The sequence below is a fragment of the Poecilia reticulata genome, linkage group LG10, assembly GCF_000633615.1.
Source record: "Poecilia reticulata strain Guanapo linkage group LG10, Guppy_female_1.0+MT, whole genome shotgun sequence".
In the NCBI taxonomy this organism is placed as follows: domain Eukaryota; kingdom Metazoa; phylum Chordata; class Actinopteri; order Cyprinodontiformes; family Poeciliidae; genus Poecilia; species Poecilia reticulata.
Genome location: NC_024340.1, coordinates 18,711,085 through 18,726,737, shown reverse-complemented (window position 1 = coordinate 18,726,737; position 15,653 = coordinate 18,711,085). Strand labels below are relative to the sequence as shown.

General features: G+C 36.1%; 1 protein-coding gene across 1 annotated transcript in view; it reads left to right on the top strand.

Annotated features, from left to right (window-relative positions):
- Positions 1-14,305, top strand: part of gfra4b (GDNF family receptor alpha 4b) — a 48,732-nt gene extending 34,427 nt beyond the window's left edge. Inside the window, exons 2-8 of the mRNA XM_008420564.2 lie at positions 2,361-2,636; positions 2,833-2,913; positions 4,313-4,658; positions 5,204-5,313; positions 6,023-6,157; positions 11,688-11,839; positions 13,128-14,305. Coding sequence (XP_008418786.1) covers positions 2,361-2,636; positions 2,833-2,913; positions 4,313-4,658; positions 5,204-5,313; positions 6,023-6,157; positions 11,688-11,839; positions 13,128-13,268 — 1,241 coding nt within the window. The 3' untranslated portion in view covers positions 13,269-14,305. The remainder of the gene's footprint in view (positions 1-2,360; positions 2,637-2,832; positions 2,914-4,312; positions 4,659-5,203; positions 5,314-6,022; positions 6,158-11,687; positions 11,840-13,127) is intronic.
- The last annotated feature ends 1,348 nt before the right edge of the window (positions 14,306-15,653 follow it).

Sequence of the window (15,653 nt, the reverse complement as noted above, 5' to 3'; positions counted from 1 at the left end):
AGAGGGAAAATAACTTTAGTGGCGAAAATTTCAAGCTTTTTAAAAATTATTCAAAGATTAATTATTTTATTGTGAAGTAATAGTAATCAAATTTTACCTTGATGTGCACAATCTTTACTGTTAGAGCGCCTTCTTAGCAAGAAGTAGTTTGTTTGTGTGTTTATTATTTTAATATTATTGCAATTTTTTTATGTTTTTTATATGTTTTTGACTTGTTTTGATACTTTTTTCTTCTATTACTTAAGTTTATTAATAAAAAAACATAATATCAGTTTGGAAGATCTATGTAGATTTTGGAGATAATACATTTTTAATGTAAGTATTTTACTCAATGTATTAACGATTACCTTTAAAGTAGTGGTGGCTAATTGTCTCTCTGTTGAGCTATGCTGACTGAAAGGAACAGACCAGATATCTGAATTATTAATATCATAACAAATTTAAAGGAGTCATATAGTAAAGCCATAAATATAAATGTATCTACCATTAATGAGCTGCTAAATAGTAAACAATGTTTTTCTGTAAATAAAAATGGCAAATTTTATTTCAAACTCAGTTTAGTTACTTTTGTATTTTGTATTAAATATTTGTACCTTACACTTTAAATCCTTTTCCTCTGTTTTAGGTCACGTTCGTATATTACGGTTACATTTTCCTGGTAGTACCTTAAAATAAAGGTATAAATCACTGGTTGCTAGGGATGCAGCTGACGTAAATTCACAAATGGCTGAACCAGATTTTGGAAAGGGCATAGAGATGCAGGAACCCAAGGGCTGCAAGGTTTTGGGAGCCCCAAAACATTGTTTTGTTGTTTTGTATGAATGCTGCAGTGCATACGTGCTTGGATTTTTATGTAAATTCTGATATCCTTTTGAAAAGGAGCAGAAAGCTGAAAATAAATGCACCATGTCATCTTTGACATTGGTATTTTTCAGTCTCTGCATTGCACTGTCTCTTACAGACCTGGCATACGTACCAAGACATTATGGGGTTATTGTTTTGTATAGGTAAAGTTTTTTCCAGGAATGATCCCACATTTAAGTAGCTTTTTTTTAGTCAACTTTCATGTAAACAAGGTATGTAACACCTTGAAGTTGATGTGTTTCAAACTATCCATTTTGTTTGGATGCACAAAAGAGTCTTTCAACACAGGGAGCCACATTTTCCCAAATCCAGCTTGGCAGACTGTACTGACAGAGTTAGTCTCCTGATACCTGAGTCACTTATAAAATGCTTTGATCAGGACCAATATGATAACCAGGATACCATTAAGACATGCCTAAAATTAAACAAACAAATAAATAAGCTGATGATGTTTTCAGGAATCAATAGTTCAGCTCATTAAACAGAGATTAGTGGAGAAGGTCTTTAAACTTTAAAGACCTTTAAAGACTGACGAAGAAATGTATGTGTCTTTCTTTAAACTGTTGTTCAAAGTCATTATTCATCTCTCTTATTTGATTACTACAAGACTATAGCTGCCCAAACATACCCTGTATAGAAAATAAAAATTATACATCGGAGTCACCACTCTTCTCACTCAGGTTTTTCCATGTGCATGTAAATGTAAACTAATGTTTCCACTAAAGACCTTGCCTAAGAATTAACGCTTTTCTTCAAAGCCTCAAATGAAGATGATACAGTGAAACTTAAATAAAATAAATGAATGATACAATAATTATTAATTGTCATATAGTTCTACTTTGGATCCATTCATTTTGTTTGTAAGTTCAGTCCTTAAAAAAGCTAAATGGGAATTTTTCAGAATAATTATGGATAAATTACTCTCAGTTAGTGCATAATGCATTTACATCAAAAAGTATAATATATTCAAGTTTTGCCACAATTTCCACTTAATATCTTAGCCAATGTTAAAGTTTTGTTAAATTGCATGAAAAAAGGTGGATAAAATCAGGAATTTTGTAAGATATTTGTTACATATAATGTGCTGTTCTTGTATAAAAATGAATCATCCCACAGTACTGCAGGATTTTTTTTTGTTTTTCACTCTGAAAACATTGACCTAAAGCCAATAGGATCTGGTGACTCAGTGCTCCACCAAGTTTAAAAACTCTAAAATATTCCAGCTTTTAAAGATGAGCAGCACACATTAAATTTTCAGCATGTTGCATGAGAGCAGTGGCATAATCACTGCAGAATTTGTTCATTTTCACAGTAAACTGTTGGCCTATTTAACAAAATGTTCAACATCTTCATACAAAGGGATCATATTTGATCTCTTAAAAGGCTTTTCACTTTTTCTGTTTTCGTCTCCCTAAGTTAATCTTATCGTTTTACTCCGGACCTCAAATATCCTAATCCATTTGCTCCCTGCGATGATTTCTTTTCCTCTCTAACAGCTCTGCTAGATGTTTTACTGGCTGGAACCGACTGTTTGGTGGCTGGAGACTCGTGCTCCAGTGATGAGACTTGTAGTCCGCGCCTACGTACTCTGCGGCAGTGTGTGGCCGGAAACGGCAGCATGAAGCTGGGCCCCGGCGCCAGAAGCCAGTGTGCCAACGCAGTGTCCGCCCTCCTGTCCAGCCCATTACGCGGCTGCCAGTGCAAACGAGGGATGAAGAAGGAAAAGAACTGCCTCAGCATCTACTGGAGTCTTCATCAGTCCATCATTCATGGTCTGTAATTTTTTGTTGTTGTTGTTTTAGAAAGAATGTTTTAATAAACCAAAGACACAGTGACTGACCAAGTTAAATGATTAATTTATGAATTCATCCTTTGGGATCTTTCAGTGACTAAATATAAACATATTTATTTTCTACATTTTTGCTTCGTCCTCTGATCATTAATTTAGGACATCTGTTATTCTTTCAGGACTCAACCTTGTGGAGAGTTATCCCTACGAGACAGTGCAGAGGGATTATGATTATGTCCGCTTGGCTTCTATTACAGCAGGTTAGCTAGATTCCTCTTATTACCTTTCCCCCTGTTGTTTATGACATTTCATCCTTCAAAGACATTTTGTTGTGGGAATAAGGCACATAATCCACTGACTTCCCTGGAAACATGCCTAAGACAAACACAGATCTCTTGCAGTCATGTAAGAAAATGTGTAAATATTTGTATAACTTCCAAAATCAAAGTTATTTGTTTGGATTGTGAGTATGTTTGGATACAAAGCTCCAATATTCTAGACTCGGAAAAAAAAACCCATACTAATCTTTGTGTGTTACAGCATGCTAATGGGGAATTTGGTTTAACCAACAAACTTTGGATCATGCAGTATTTTAAATCTTGTGTTTCCTTCGCAGCCTAGGGCTTTCTAAACAATACAATCACACAACATATTAATGAAACCAAAACAAAAATAGAAAATATTGGACATTCCATTTCTGGTAGAGACAAAGATTGCAGACAGATAAGTATGCATTTATTTTCTTTTACAATAATGTCTGGGATCCTCATAGAAAAAAGATTCTCTGCCAGTTTTTTTTCCCACCCTCAAGCAGCCCTAAAAATGGATGCTATGAAGATTCAGCCCAGTTTTCATACAGAGCCCTTCTCAACTTTTTGTGTGATAATAAATTCCTCACAAATGCTCTCACACTGAAGTCAAGTTTGATATAAAAATTTTAGATGCTCTGCGATTTTACCTTTTGAGACATAAGTTTTATGGTTTCACACAAATTTTTCATCCAGCAAAACAGTTTTGTCTGCATCACATTGTCTTCTCGATTTAATTTAATAAAAGTTCCTTTTCAAGCTTTCTGGAGCAATTAATTCCTACGCAATAATCTGAATTTTTTATATATAAAAAAAAAACACTCTGGAGTTTTTGAAACTCATAAATACAGGACAAGCATGGTAAACTTGACTTTTTATTAAATCAAACTCAATGGGAACAATCCCAGAAAAAAAGCACTGAAGGACGACAGCAATTGAACAGGATTTGTTTTGGAACTCTTGCTGAAAATAAATCAGGAAGTGCTTTTGATTTACCTTCAGTGTTAGTTTATGTTTTGTTAAGGGGTGTCCATACTTGTCTTATTTTTTATCCTGTATATACATTGTGCAGAATAAATTTCACAACAAAGGTGGGAAACGTTTTGAAATAATTTTATTTCATGTATGTCTCAGCACCATCTCCAAGAGTCTTGGATGGCTGTGGTTTTTTGTTTGTTAATGAAAGTTTGCATGAACATATTTAGGTCAAGGAAAATATCTCAGCACAAATGATGAATAATTTAAGCAGCAGCCACAGGTCGTACTTATTTACATAAACACAAAACTTTCTTGATATACTGCTATTACTTTTCCGCTGACTTCTTGACTTTGAGCTTGCTTTCATCCACAGACTCGGACGTTGGCATGACAACTGTGAATCGGTGCCTGGATGCAGCCAAGGCTTGCAACGTGGACGACTTGTGCCAGAAGCTGCGCACTGAATACGTCTCCGCTTGCATCAAACCTACTGCCAAATCTGGCTTGTGCAACCGGCCTAAATGCAACAGGGCCCTACGCAGGTTTTTTGACCGGGTTCCTGCCGACTACACGCACGAGCTTCTCTTCTGCCCCTGCACGGACACGGCGTGCGCGGAGCGTCGGAGGCAGACCATTGTGCCAAGCTGTTCCTATGAAAGTGGGGAAAAGCCTAATTGTATTGCACAGAAGAAGATGTGTGATGCAGACTATGTTTGCAGGTTAGAGCAGAGCAAAATTGGAGCATTTTATTGTTTTGCATACATTCTAGGTTGCAATAGAATTGCAATTCCCAGCTGTTTTCAGTAAGCGGTAACTGAATAAAGAGCAATTCAATCAGCAGAATGAACAACTATTTTACCTTAAAGCTTTCTGCCGCCATTGCATTAACCACCCCGGAGAAAGGCTGTTGGAATAACCTGTTAAATATTTAGTTCAGACTGAGAAACAGATGGATCAGAGTTATTGCTCATTGCTATCTCCTGTGCATGGCCATTATTTTTCCTCAGCCCCATTACACTCACAGGGCTTTACTAATGATCCCAGGTCTGGGGGATGAAATATATTATTCTTTCTATCACTTTCTGTCTACAGTTCAGTAGTTTCAGTCTCTTTAGCATTGCAAACAATATATCTTTCATGTCATGTTAATTAAAGATAGAGCAACATAATTCATTTAAAAAAAAAAAACTGGAAAGATTCTGTACGGACTTTACAAGTTGCTGTCATGTTCCTGGTAACTTGTGCCCATGTTGTGCTTTTGCAGGTCTCGTCTGGCACAGTTTCGGTTTGACTGCGAACCCTCGAAAACATCTGCCAGTGGCTGCAAGGAGGGGAACTATGGAGCGTGTCTCCTCGCCTACACAGGGCTTATAGGTGGGCAGACATTTCAGATGTTACTCAGAGAAGGAAAACATGTGCAAAACGAAGCGATATAAGAAATGCTGCAGGAGAAAACGGTGATGTATGAATGGAGGTGTGCACCATATGTTGTGTGAGAGATGGAAAGACGTAAACGGAGAGGAATGAGCAGAAGCTTGCTTGAAGGGGAATTAATGTACTCAAAACACATTAGGAGTGAGTGGGAGACTTGATTAAAAAAAACTAAAACAAAACAAAAGTTCACTGTGAGCATCTCTAGATAAAAATATACGTTGAAAGGCCTCTTATATAATGTAAGGTGTAATCTGTTTTCTCTGTGAAAGGAAAAGAACGACTGCCTCATTTCCCCCACTAGAAATTACCTAATGTGTTCCAATAACTTTAAATAGTGCCCCTTAGCAGAAACACTCACTTGGCATTTTTAATCCTGCCTTGTATGTACTAAAGCAATTGGAAATCCACCTCCGCAATGCTGATAAAAAACACAACCAAGACTTAAAAAGGTAGAATTATAGTATTAAACCAGTGCACACACTCTCAGACGTCTAATATTACAATGGTATTTATCTCCTCACAACAGAACAGGAAATGCAGTGACCATTAATGTTTAGAAAAAAAAATAAAGCAGTATGAATGCAGTGTAACAATTCTGAGAATAATGAATATTTAATACTAATCGAACTCTGGTGCTGTCTGTCTGCAGGAAGCACCATAACTCCCAACTATGTTGACAACTCCACATCCAACGTGGCTCCGTGGTGCTCCTGCTCACCCAGTGGAAGCACGAGGGATGAATGCGATCGCTTCCTGGGATTTTTCACAGACAACAGCTGTCTCCGTGAGTCCATAGCAACTGAACACTTTCAGCATCTATCTAGAGTGCTTTGGAAACCTTTTCATTCTTCATCGCAACCACAAATTGCAGTGGGTTTATAGGGACTTTATGTGAAAGTCTTACATAAAGTAAGGCTACACTCTGACAGTGTCCAGACCTAAATTCAGTTAAAATTATTGTCCCAGATGTTTTCCTTCTGATTTGACTGAGCCTGAGGTATTTTACAATGAAACATAGGCAAACATTTCCATCTGGAGATGTTCAAAGTCAGTAGAAAGTAAGTCAGACAGATGCGATCACAGCAAAAAGTGGCTGTACAAAGAACTGACTCTGGAGGGCTTTGTATATATGCATGGCAGCCTTTTCAGAGTTTGATCATTTTGCCTACGCTTTACATTGTGAGGTGTGCTACTTTGTGTTGTCTGTTATAATAAATGTAGTTATGTGTGTTTGTAACATGACTAAATTGGAAAAAAAATATTATTGGGGTGTGAAAACATTTTAAAATTCTATTTAAGTCTCTTCTGGTGAGAAATGAGACTACAGATCCACTCAATAGATTAGAATATTACAGAAAAGCCTATGTATTTCTGGAACATGCATTAATTATACACACATAGATGTTTGAAAACCTTTATTATGATTATTTTCCACTTACAGGTAATGAAAACATAACATTTAATATTATATTATTACATCAGACCATTAGATAACCATATTTAATACAGAATTGTGGACTTAATGATGACCCATTAGAGCCATTTGCTTTTAGTCATGTATCCCTGTTTTTTTTATTATTTTCATTCAATCTTAAACCACTTAGTTCTGTTATAAATTGTAGAAATTTAGCACTTGTTTTATTTCTGCTTTGTTCTGACTCTTGTCATTTATTTTCTGACCTCGGGCCCCGGTTGTTAAACCCCTTTAACTTTAACTAGTTAGACACAAAAGTCAACAAAGTGAATGGCATATAATAGATTTAGATGAAAAATGTTGTGAAACAATCCTGAACTGATTTAAATATGCAGCAGGTTTCTTAACTACAACTTTATGGGTATGAAATATTTGACAAGCTTGAGTTTTTCCACACTCAGAAGACCTTGAATCTGACGTTAAAGCTCTCCTCACAAACTTTGCTTTACTGGAACTCCATTGTAAGCTCTCTGCAGTCATATTGAATGACTTACCAAGCTTTTTGTGGCTGGTGCAGAGTTAGTCAGACATTTTTCCACAAAGAATATTACAGAGACACTATTATTCCAACCCTGGACATCTGCTGCTGATCATTGCATAATTAGCCCTTCAACAATAACTGCTTAATTAGCCAAAATCTAAATTTTATTATTCAGAAATGTGAAATAATTTAATTCTAATTCTTTTATGCACACCAATTGAACATGTGCATGTCAGAAGAAACTGACATGCACACCATGGGAAAAAATCACATTAATTGAAGAATTTGTACCATTCTTTTGTATGGCACAAACAGAACATAAGACTGTATTGTACATATATAGTTTATCACTTGACTGACATATTGCATACAATTGATTAAATATCATTATTCAGCTAAATCATTCAAACCAGATATTTTAAGAAACTAATTGTCTTTATAGGCAATCAGGGCATTAGTTAGTCACAGCATCTTCTACAGTTGTACGGTGCAGAAAAAAAGATTATTCAAATTCAAGGACAAAGTGATGAACAACTTTACAAGCCAACATTAGCCATGTTCTGCAGCTTTAGTTAGCTGAATTGATCTGGATCTGTGAAGAAAAAAGGCATTGACAGTTTGATTCTCATTGTTTCTGAACTTCTCTTTCAGATAAATCTCTTACTGACTGCCACACAAACTGATGCTTTTTGCACTGGCGTGTTTATGTTTCTGTATGATAAAAATAAAATATTTAATTCTATAATTCAATTGTCCAAAGTTGTGATTCCAGACTAAACACTTACTGTTTCAGATCAATCACTTTGCGGCAACTTAATGCATTCAGGCATCAAGGCACGAGGAAGACCTCAGTCAAACAGGACAGGGGAAGAAATGAGATTACTTTAATGGCAGGATGACTGTGTGTTCAACATGTTCTGGTCTAAGTATTTCAGAAACTTGAAGTAGCTGAAATTTTTATCTGTATCTTGGCTGTTCAGAGCATGGACAGGAGGAAGTGTCCAATAAGCAGGAGATGTCTGAACAAATATGTCAGATTTTGTTGTGACTGTTCATATGAGAATGGGCAGATAGAAACAGCAAACTGAAGCTACAATTCAAACAGATTCACCGAAAGTTGACTATGAAAGACAGCAAACACACTACCTAGATTAAAGCTGTAACATTCAGCTCGTAGGGTCAGAATTTAGTATAAGCAGCATGAAATCATGAATCTATTCTGCCATGTATCAGTGGTTCAGGCTGCTGGTTAAGGTGTGCTGATGTGGGTGACTTAGTGGACCCAAGATGTCTTTATTAAGTCAAAGACATCTTGTCTGATTAGTGCCAAGTGAGGACCATCGGCAACCTTAGGGTTGTTGCTGACCTTCCATTTCTTTGTAATGACTGTATGCTCATCTTCTGGCAGGATGATGCACCATGTCACAAACTCAAACTGATTTCTGTAGCATGACAATGAATTCACTGTGCTCCAGTGGTTTCCACAGTCGCCCGGCCTTAATCCAACTGAACACCTTTGTGATGTGGTGGAACAGCAGATTTGTATCAACGAGGTAGAGCTACAGCACTGCAGTAGCTGTGTGCTGCTATCACGTCATGACTCAAAATCTCTGAGAAACGTTTCCAACACCTCAGTCAAGCTATACCACACAGAATTAAGGCAGGTTTGAAAGCAAAATGGAATCCAATCTACTATTGACACAGTATACCTGCTGTTTTTATCCTAATCAGATTGTACAAAGAAATAACTTACAGCTGCATGAAACATTTAATTTGTTTATGATGTATAGCTTCTGGACATATTATGTATGCTAAGCAGCTACATAGAGACAAAAGCTAACATACAGCTCATTGTGATTGTTTTTGTCTGATATTCTTTTAAATGCATAATCGGCACTGCAGAGCAAATTCGTTTTTTGAAGGAAACAGGAAAATCATATTCACTAATCAGAGTGAATCATACAGATAAGCTGAAACAGGAAGAATTCAAATAGACTTGATGTGAAAATCAAAGAGCGCTTTGTGGCTGCAAAAAGTGATAGGACGAAGTTGTTTGGATTCTGCTAGACAGATGTTTCCCAGCAGGCTTCAACAGAAGCAAAGCGAGATATATTTAAATCAGGCATTTTGTGGGTTTAGGAGCATTATCAGCGTGCGCTTGCTCTCTGTTTTCCATTTACATGCCCCGTTTTTCCTCGCTATTAGTATCCCCCTTATCTGCTTACCTTGATAATGCTACCCGAGAGTTCACAGTGTCGGATCCTATGAATTACAAATAAGTGGCCCTGCAAATGTGAGGTCACTGCATATTTTTTCTAACCAAGTGTACTGATTTTACTTTTTCATTTGAAAAAAAAAAAAAAAAAAAAGTACAGGAGTATCCCTGGTGATTTGAACTCTTTTTTCAGTTCAGTCATTGAGTTAGTTTGTTATCTTTTGTCTGTCTGAAAACTGGAAAAAGCTGGCGTTGCTCTTGATTTGAATACTCATGATTACAGTAACAAATGGGCCACTATTTTACCCTCATTTATTAAGTCAAAGACATCTTGTCTGATTAAACCCTGGTTTCTATTTTTGCTAAACTGCAGGCTGGGAATGACTGGCCATTTCACTTTATGCTGTTGATTGCTGTTTAGCACTGGCACATTTTTTAAAATTAAGATTATTTCCTGGCTGGTGCCTCGAAGGTGCAGGAATTGGGGAACACTCTGTCCGCAACAGTCTTTAGGAAGGTGGTGTGTGTCAGTACCATCAATATGAATGTGAAGTTAAAAGTTTTATTGCTGAAGAATCTTGTGCTCTAATGAGATGTAATTCATTTCCTAACTGAGCCACAAATGAAAGGAATTCAGTGTAAAAACAACATTTTGTTCATTTCATATGTATCTGTTTCTGCTTAGCTGCAGAACTTTAATAGATACGTATGATTGAAATAGGTTCAAAACAGGGGGTCTCATTTTACATGTTTGAAAGGAACAAATGTAATATGGCCTTGTATTATAACTTTGAGAGCTGCTTTTTTTAATCTTTATAGTGCAATTTAAGCCATACTTGTTCCATTAGCTCAGTTAACCTTTGGGAGTCTCAGATAGTTGATGTGCTTTAAAAAAAACATTCATGATGACTAACAGCGTCCTGCAATCAAGGTCATCTTATGTGTGCTCCTATGATTTAACTATACAACGTCCACATGAAGGATGGAACCGTTGTTATGTCGCTGAAGTAATTTGACTACCTTCCTCATTTTATCATCAGGTGATGCTGCCATTATTCATTCAAGTGCAGGTAACTAGGAAACATTAACTATAGGGGAACACATCATCATACAGTTGTGATGGATGATATAAATCTCTCTCTTCACTGTGAAAAACCAACAACTATTTAACTATTTTTAGTCTAGAAAAAAATCAAAGAGTTTGCATTTCTAAATGAAAATGATATGGTTGCAAAACTGTATCACAGGAGAAAAAAATGTTTGACTGTGATGTGAGCTCCAGTAGACTTGTCTTCTTTTTTGCTTTGTATCAAGCAGTTCAGTATTCCTTCTTACAGTTTATTGTGGTTTTGGCTGTATAGCTACGTACTGAGGTGGAGTGGACCGTGATATTCTTTGTTGTGACCTTTCACTTGTTCTTGAGCTGTAATTAACAATCTTGCAGAGCATGGAGGAAAAGACTGATCAGAAAAGGCCTAAAACGAATTTATGAGTAACACATGAACATTCATTTGACAGACAATAACACTTTTAATTAACATTTTATTAGCTAACACAATTGAAAAACTATTTTCAAAGGATGTCATAGTTAGCAAAAAAGGTGAATTTGAATTTATTTATTGAACTTTTAAAGTACTTTTGTAAATTAGCGGCATTTTCTGTTCTTCTGCTGCATCTCCCCAATTTTTCATCTTAGTTGCTTTAGTTTTCAACCTCTCATGACCTATTTCCTAAAGTGTAAATAATTCATGTCCGTCTTACTGACCTATGTGAGTCTTTTTTTTCCTTGCTTGCGTTGCGATGGTAAATCTTTGGCAACTCTTTTCTCAGGCCCCCTGCCTGGAAAAGAGAGAGAAAGAGGGATCTCAGCATTATTTCTCCAGTCCCAGTGGTTGAACAGTTAATGAGGTCAATGCGAAGATGCAGATGCAGTCTATACACTTTAAGACTGAGTACGTGTTGTTTTTCTCTGCTGCTGACCCTGTCCAAAATTATTTTGGCAACTAGAAAATTTGGCAATTAAAATCAGAAAAATTTGGAGGTGAAATTATTGAATTAAACTTTCAGGGGAAGAATAAATAAGTAATAAATAAAATAATAAATATATCAACTCTGATGTTTTATTATATTATATTCTGTTTCAGAAAATGCTTTAAAAATGTTTGGAAGAGAATCAGACCAGCAGACTCCTCTCAGCACACCGAGCCACAGTGGAGGAGACAGACGGAGCAGCACTTACCAACCACAAACCACTGAAACTATGGGGAACATTCTGGAGCCTATAATACCTACACAGGTGTGCACACGCTTTCTGTCATATTCACCGCAGCAGCTCTTCACTATGTCATGACCAAAATCTAGAATTAATGAAAATTTATTCCAGATTTTGATCTAGAGCTCACAGGTCTAGACAAAGCATAAACCTATTTCAACAAATGTATTGCATGTAGAGCATTTACATGAATTTGTTTTCATCCTGGCTGTTACAGCAAAAATGTTGTTAGCCATTGCTGCACAATGAATTATTGCTACTAAGTTATCTGTTGATCAAAGCATAAATTTAATCTCTGAATATCCTCAAGAGTCACTGTTGCATGGCTTAAAGCCGTGTTTCTTGGGTTTACATATGTAATAAAATAATCTGCATTTGCTTTGAAATACTCTACATTTAAATATTGATTTCCAGGTCAGACAAGTCTATGAACTGTACTTTATGCTTCAATGCTTGCCAAAAAAAATCTAAGAAAATGCTCAAAATTAAATTCTGTCAAATGAAAAAAAGTTATAACTCTTAAATCTTTGACTGCCTCTGAAAAAAATCTCTCTTAAATTGTATAGTTTAACTTTGGTCAGTGTTTGTATTTTCACTTGGTCAAATGCAGTCTATACTCATTAAAAACTGGGAAATGATGCTTTACTTTAGAATGACTGGAGACTCAGGAACAGATGGCAACTTTAGTATCACTGGTGTGAGTTTCTTGGTTGCATTACACAGTACAAAAAATGTTTCCACACAAACAACTTGAAAGAAAAGGTGGGATTTTAGGGAAAAAAAAAAAAGCTGACCCAAAATTACTCAGTGAATATCTTGTTTATGTACTCTTTATAATCTTATGAGCTCATGGAACCTTTACATAATTATCTAATAAACTATTAAGCAAAACATGTTAGGTAGTTGTACAAATCTGTTTCAATACAGAAAAAGAACAACATGTATAAATTAATGGCTTCTGGATGGTAAATGCTTTTTCCAGCAGCCATTGTACTGCGCAGTAAAACCAGCTAACCAAATGTCATGGAGCTCTCCTTAGGTTGCTAGGTGACAGGTTGAGCTTTGCTGGGGTTGCTAGGTAACTGTCTAGGCTTCCCAGGGGCTTCTGTACTTGTTTTTTTGTGACGTTACATTCCAGAAGTTTTTGAAACCACTCTTTTTTCCAAAAATTGGCTGAGTACTTTTTAAGCACTTGAGCTGTTTTTAGAAGCAGTAAAAACCCAAACGGAAGTACACAAACATGCCAAATGTGAATTTTGCATCATTTGTCCCCTTCAGCATTATACCATATTTACATTTTTCTCCATTTCAGGCTCTGGGAAATGAACTACTGGTGGGCCATGACACTCTTCCCTCCAATAGTTTCCCAAATTTGGCCCCACCTCTCAACCAAATGCTTCAGGCTGCCTTCAGCATTCTGTTGTTGCTCCTCCATTGCCTCTACGGACATTAAACGCTGCAGGGAAACTCACTGAGGACCCTTTAAGCAGATGGAAGAAACAGAAGAAAACTGACATGGGCTATTATTCCTTCTTCTAAACATGAACAGTGGCACAGTTTTTTTTCTTAATTTCTGTGTCAAAACAGTCTGCCTCCACATATGTGGGCAACCTTCTGCAGCCAGGCACCAGTGTGTACATTTGTACATTGTGTTTCAGCAAGCTGAAATGAAATTAAAATACAATTTCATGGACTAACCCATCTGTATAACAATGCTACATATAACACAGATATGTGTGATAATGTACCATGTCATTAAATATATACCTGTAAAATCTTTTGTTTTTTTGAAATGAAAAGGGAAATATCTGAAGGAAACCAGTGAACTTTGTGTCTGCACTGTTCTCAGTGCTTTAACTGTCCTGGAAAAGATGGAGTTTCCCACTCTCTTTAGTTGGCTCAATAAGGAGCTTTATTTCTCCACAATACTCTAGCAGAGGTAAAATGGATTTTGTTTACACATCCTGAACTAAAGCACAGATTTCAAGTCCAGAAAGATCTACAAAAGATGCCTCCAGCTCAAGTACATAAACAACTCTGACATAATTATTGCCATCTCTGTCAAGACTGTAGAGCTTTGTAACAGAACTTTCCATCAAGGCTGTTGTGCTTTAGCGATAACACCTCTGTTTATAAAATATATAGATCTTTGGTCTTTATCTGCAAAGACATGTTGTTGGACCTGAAAGGAAATAACCAGAAAAGCTGTAGGTCTACCTGTAGCTACTGTGCTTTGTGTTTGTGACTGTAATACCCTTTTATTTCTCATTGTGTTAGTGAACATTGCTATAAGCTGCACTCTGGGGTTTTTTTCTGCCAAAGAAGGAAGTGAACAAATTTGACATATTTAGTTTTCACCAACACCAGAATGGAGCCTGTTAGATATTTGACAGTAAAGAATGATTCTGGGTTTTCTGTTCGGGAACCTGCAGTGGATTCTGAACAGAGGCAGAGTTGTATTAAATAAAAGTTCTCAGATACTTACAGACACCTGTTTTGGTTATTATAAGCATTTTTTGTATAACCATTTGTTCCCCCTCTTAGAAAGGAAGGGGAAAGAGCAATACAAAGGGACAATATTCTAACACACCATTTATTTCATCATTTATCCTGTGTATTCTGCTTGGACTCTTGCAAACAGATAATGCCCTGGCTCCTGACTGAGCAAATGTGTATGTGTTTTGCTTACTTGGGTCAAGATATGCAGGACAAACGAAAACAAAATCTATCGAGAATGAATGTTCTGACTTTTAAAATACATTTTCGTCTACCATTTTACCATTGAACTCTGTTGTGATCTGCTTCTTAAAGGTTTTTGGTTCGACAAATAGGTGTCGTTTTGGCCTCTTATAACCTTAGAAAAAGGGAAGGATTCAAGAAAAAATCTGCAGCAATAACACTTTGCGGACTCCAGAACAAATTCATGTAGAATCTTTCAAAACTTCATCCATAAACATTTCATGCCATTATTTTCCTTTGTAGAATTTATATAAAACTCATTTATACAAATTTCAGTTTAATTAAAAGATGTGCATTCCATAAAAATAATACAGTGCTGTATTAATTATGTTATTAATTGTTGATAATAAAGAACTAACTACATACAGTAGTGAAAAGTTTCAGGCATTCTATTAAATACTTAGCTCTTTATTTAGAAATATTTATATAGTGAACATTTTTTTATTTATTGCTTGAAAATTAAGTGATTTTATTGCACTTAAAAGTGCAAATATATATTTTTTGTTCTTTCCACAAACTCAAATTAAAAAATACCTTAATAATCCTTAGATAAATTAAATATTGTTGTAGCTCATTAATTCAGCTTCTTCAAAGAATAATTGAAGATGGCGATGGCTGTTGGCAGATCCTGTGATGACAATTGGAAAACCAGACCTGGGCATGTCGGCAGTTGTTTTGGTTGTCCTCTACTCTATTTTCTACAAGTTGTGTTGGGAAAAACAAACATGCTTTATTTGGGAATCATTTTTTCCCACATGGCTCTAAAATAAACTACGAAAGTCAGAAGTAGCTGAAATCTGCATAAAATGAAAGGTTTTGTTGTTGGCAGTAAGTGAAGCTTACCTTAAAATAACTTATCAACTTAATACACTGGGATGGGGAAAAAAAACCCAGCCATGAATTGATTGTATTGACGTTTTTCTTCTCTTGGATGAAAATGCATTTCAAGAGCCATAAATTAACAGCGCAGACAAATAAGGTTTTAATAGATTGTTATTATTTTCTCTATGCTTCACCTCCTCACAGCCATTCAGGAAATTAAATTTGTTATTAGATAAAATTCTAACAACAGGGGCTTGACCACAAATAAACAAAGCAT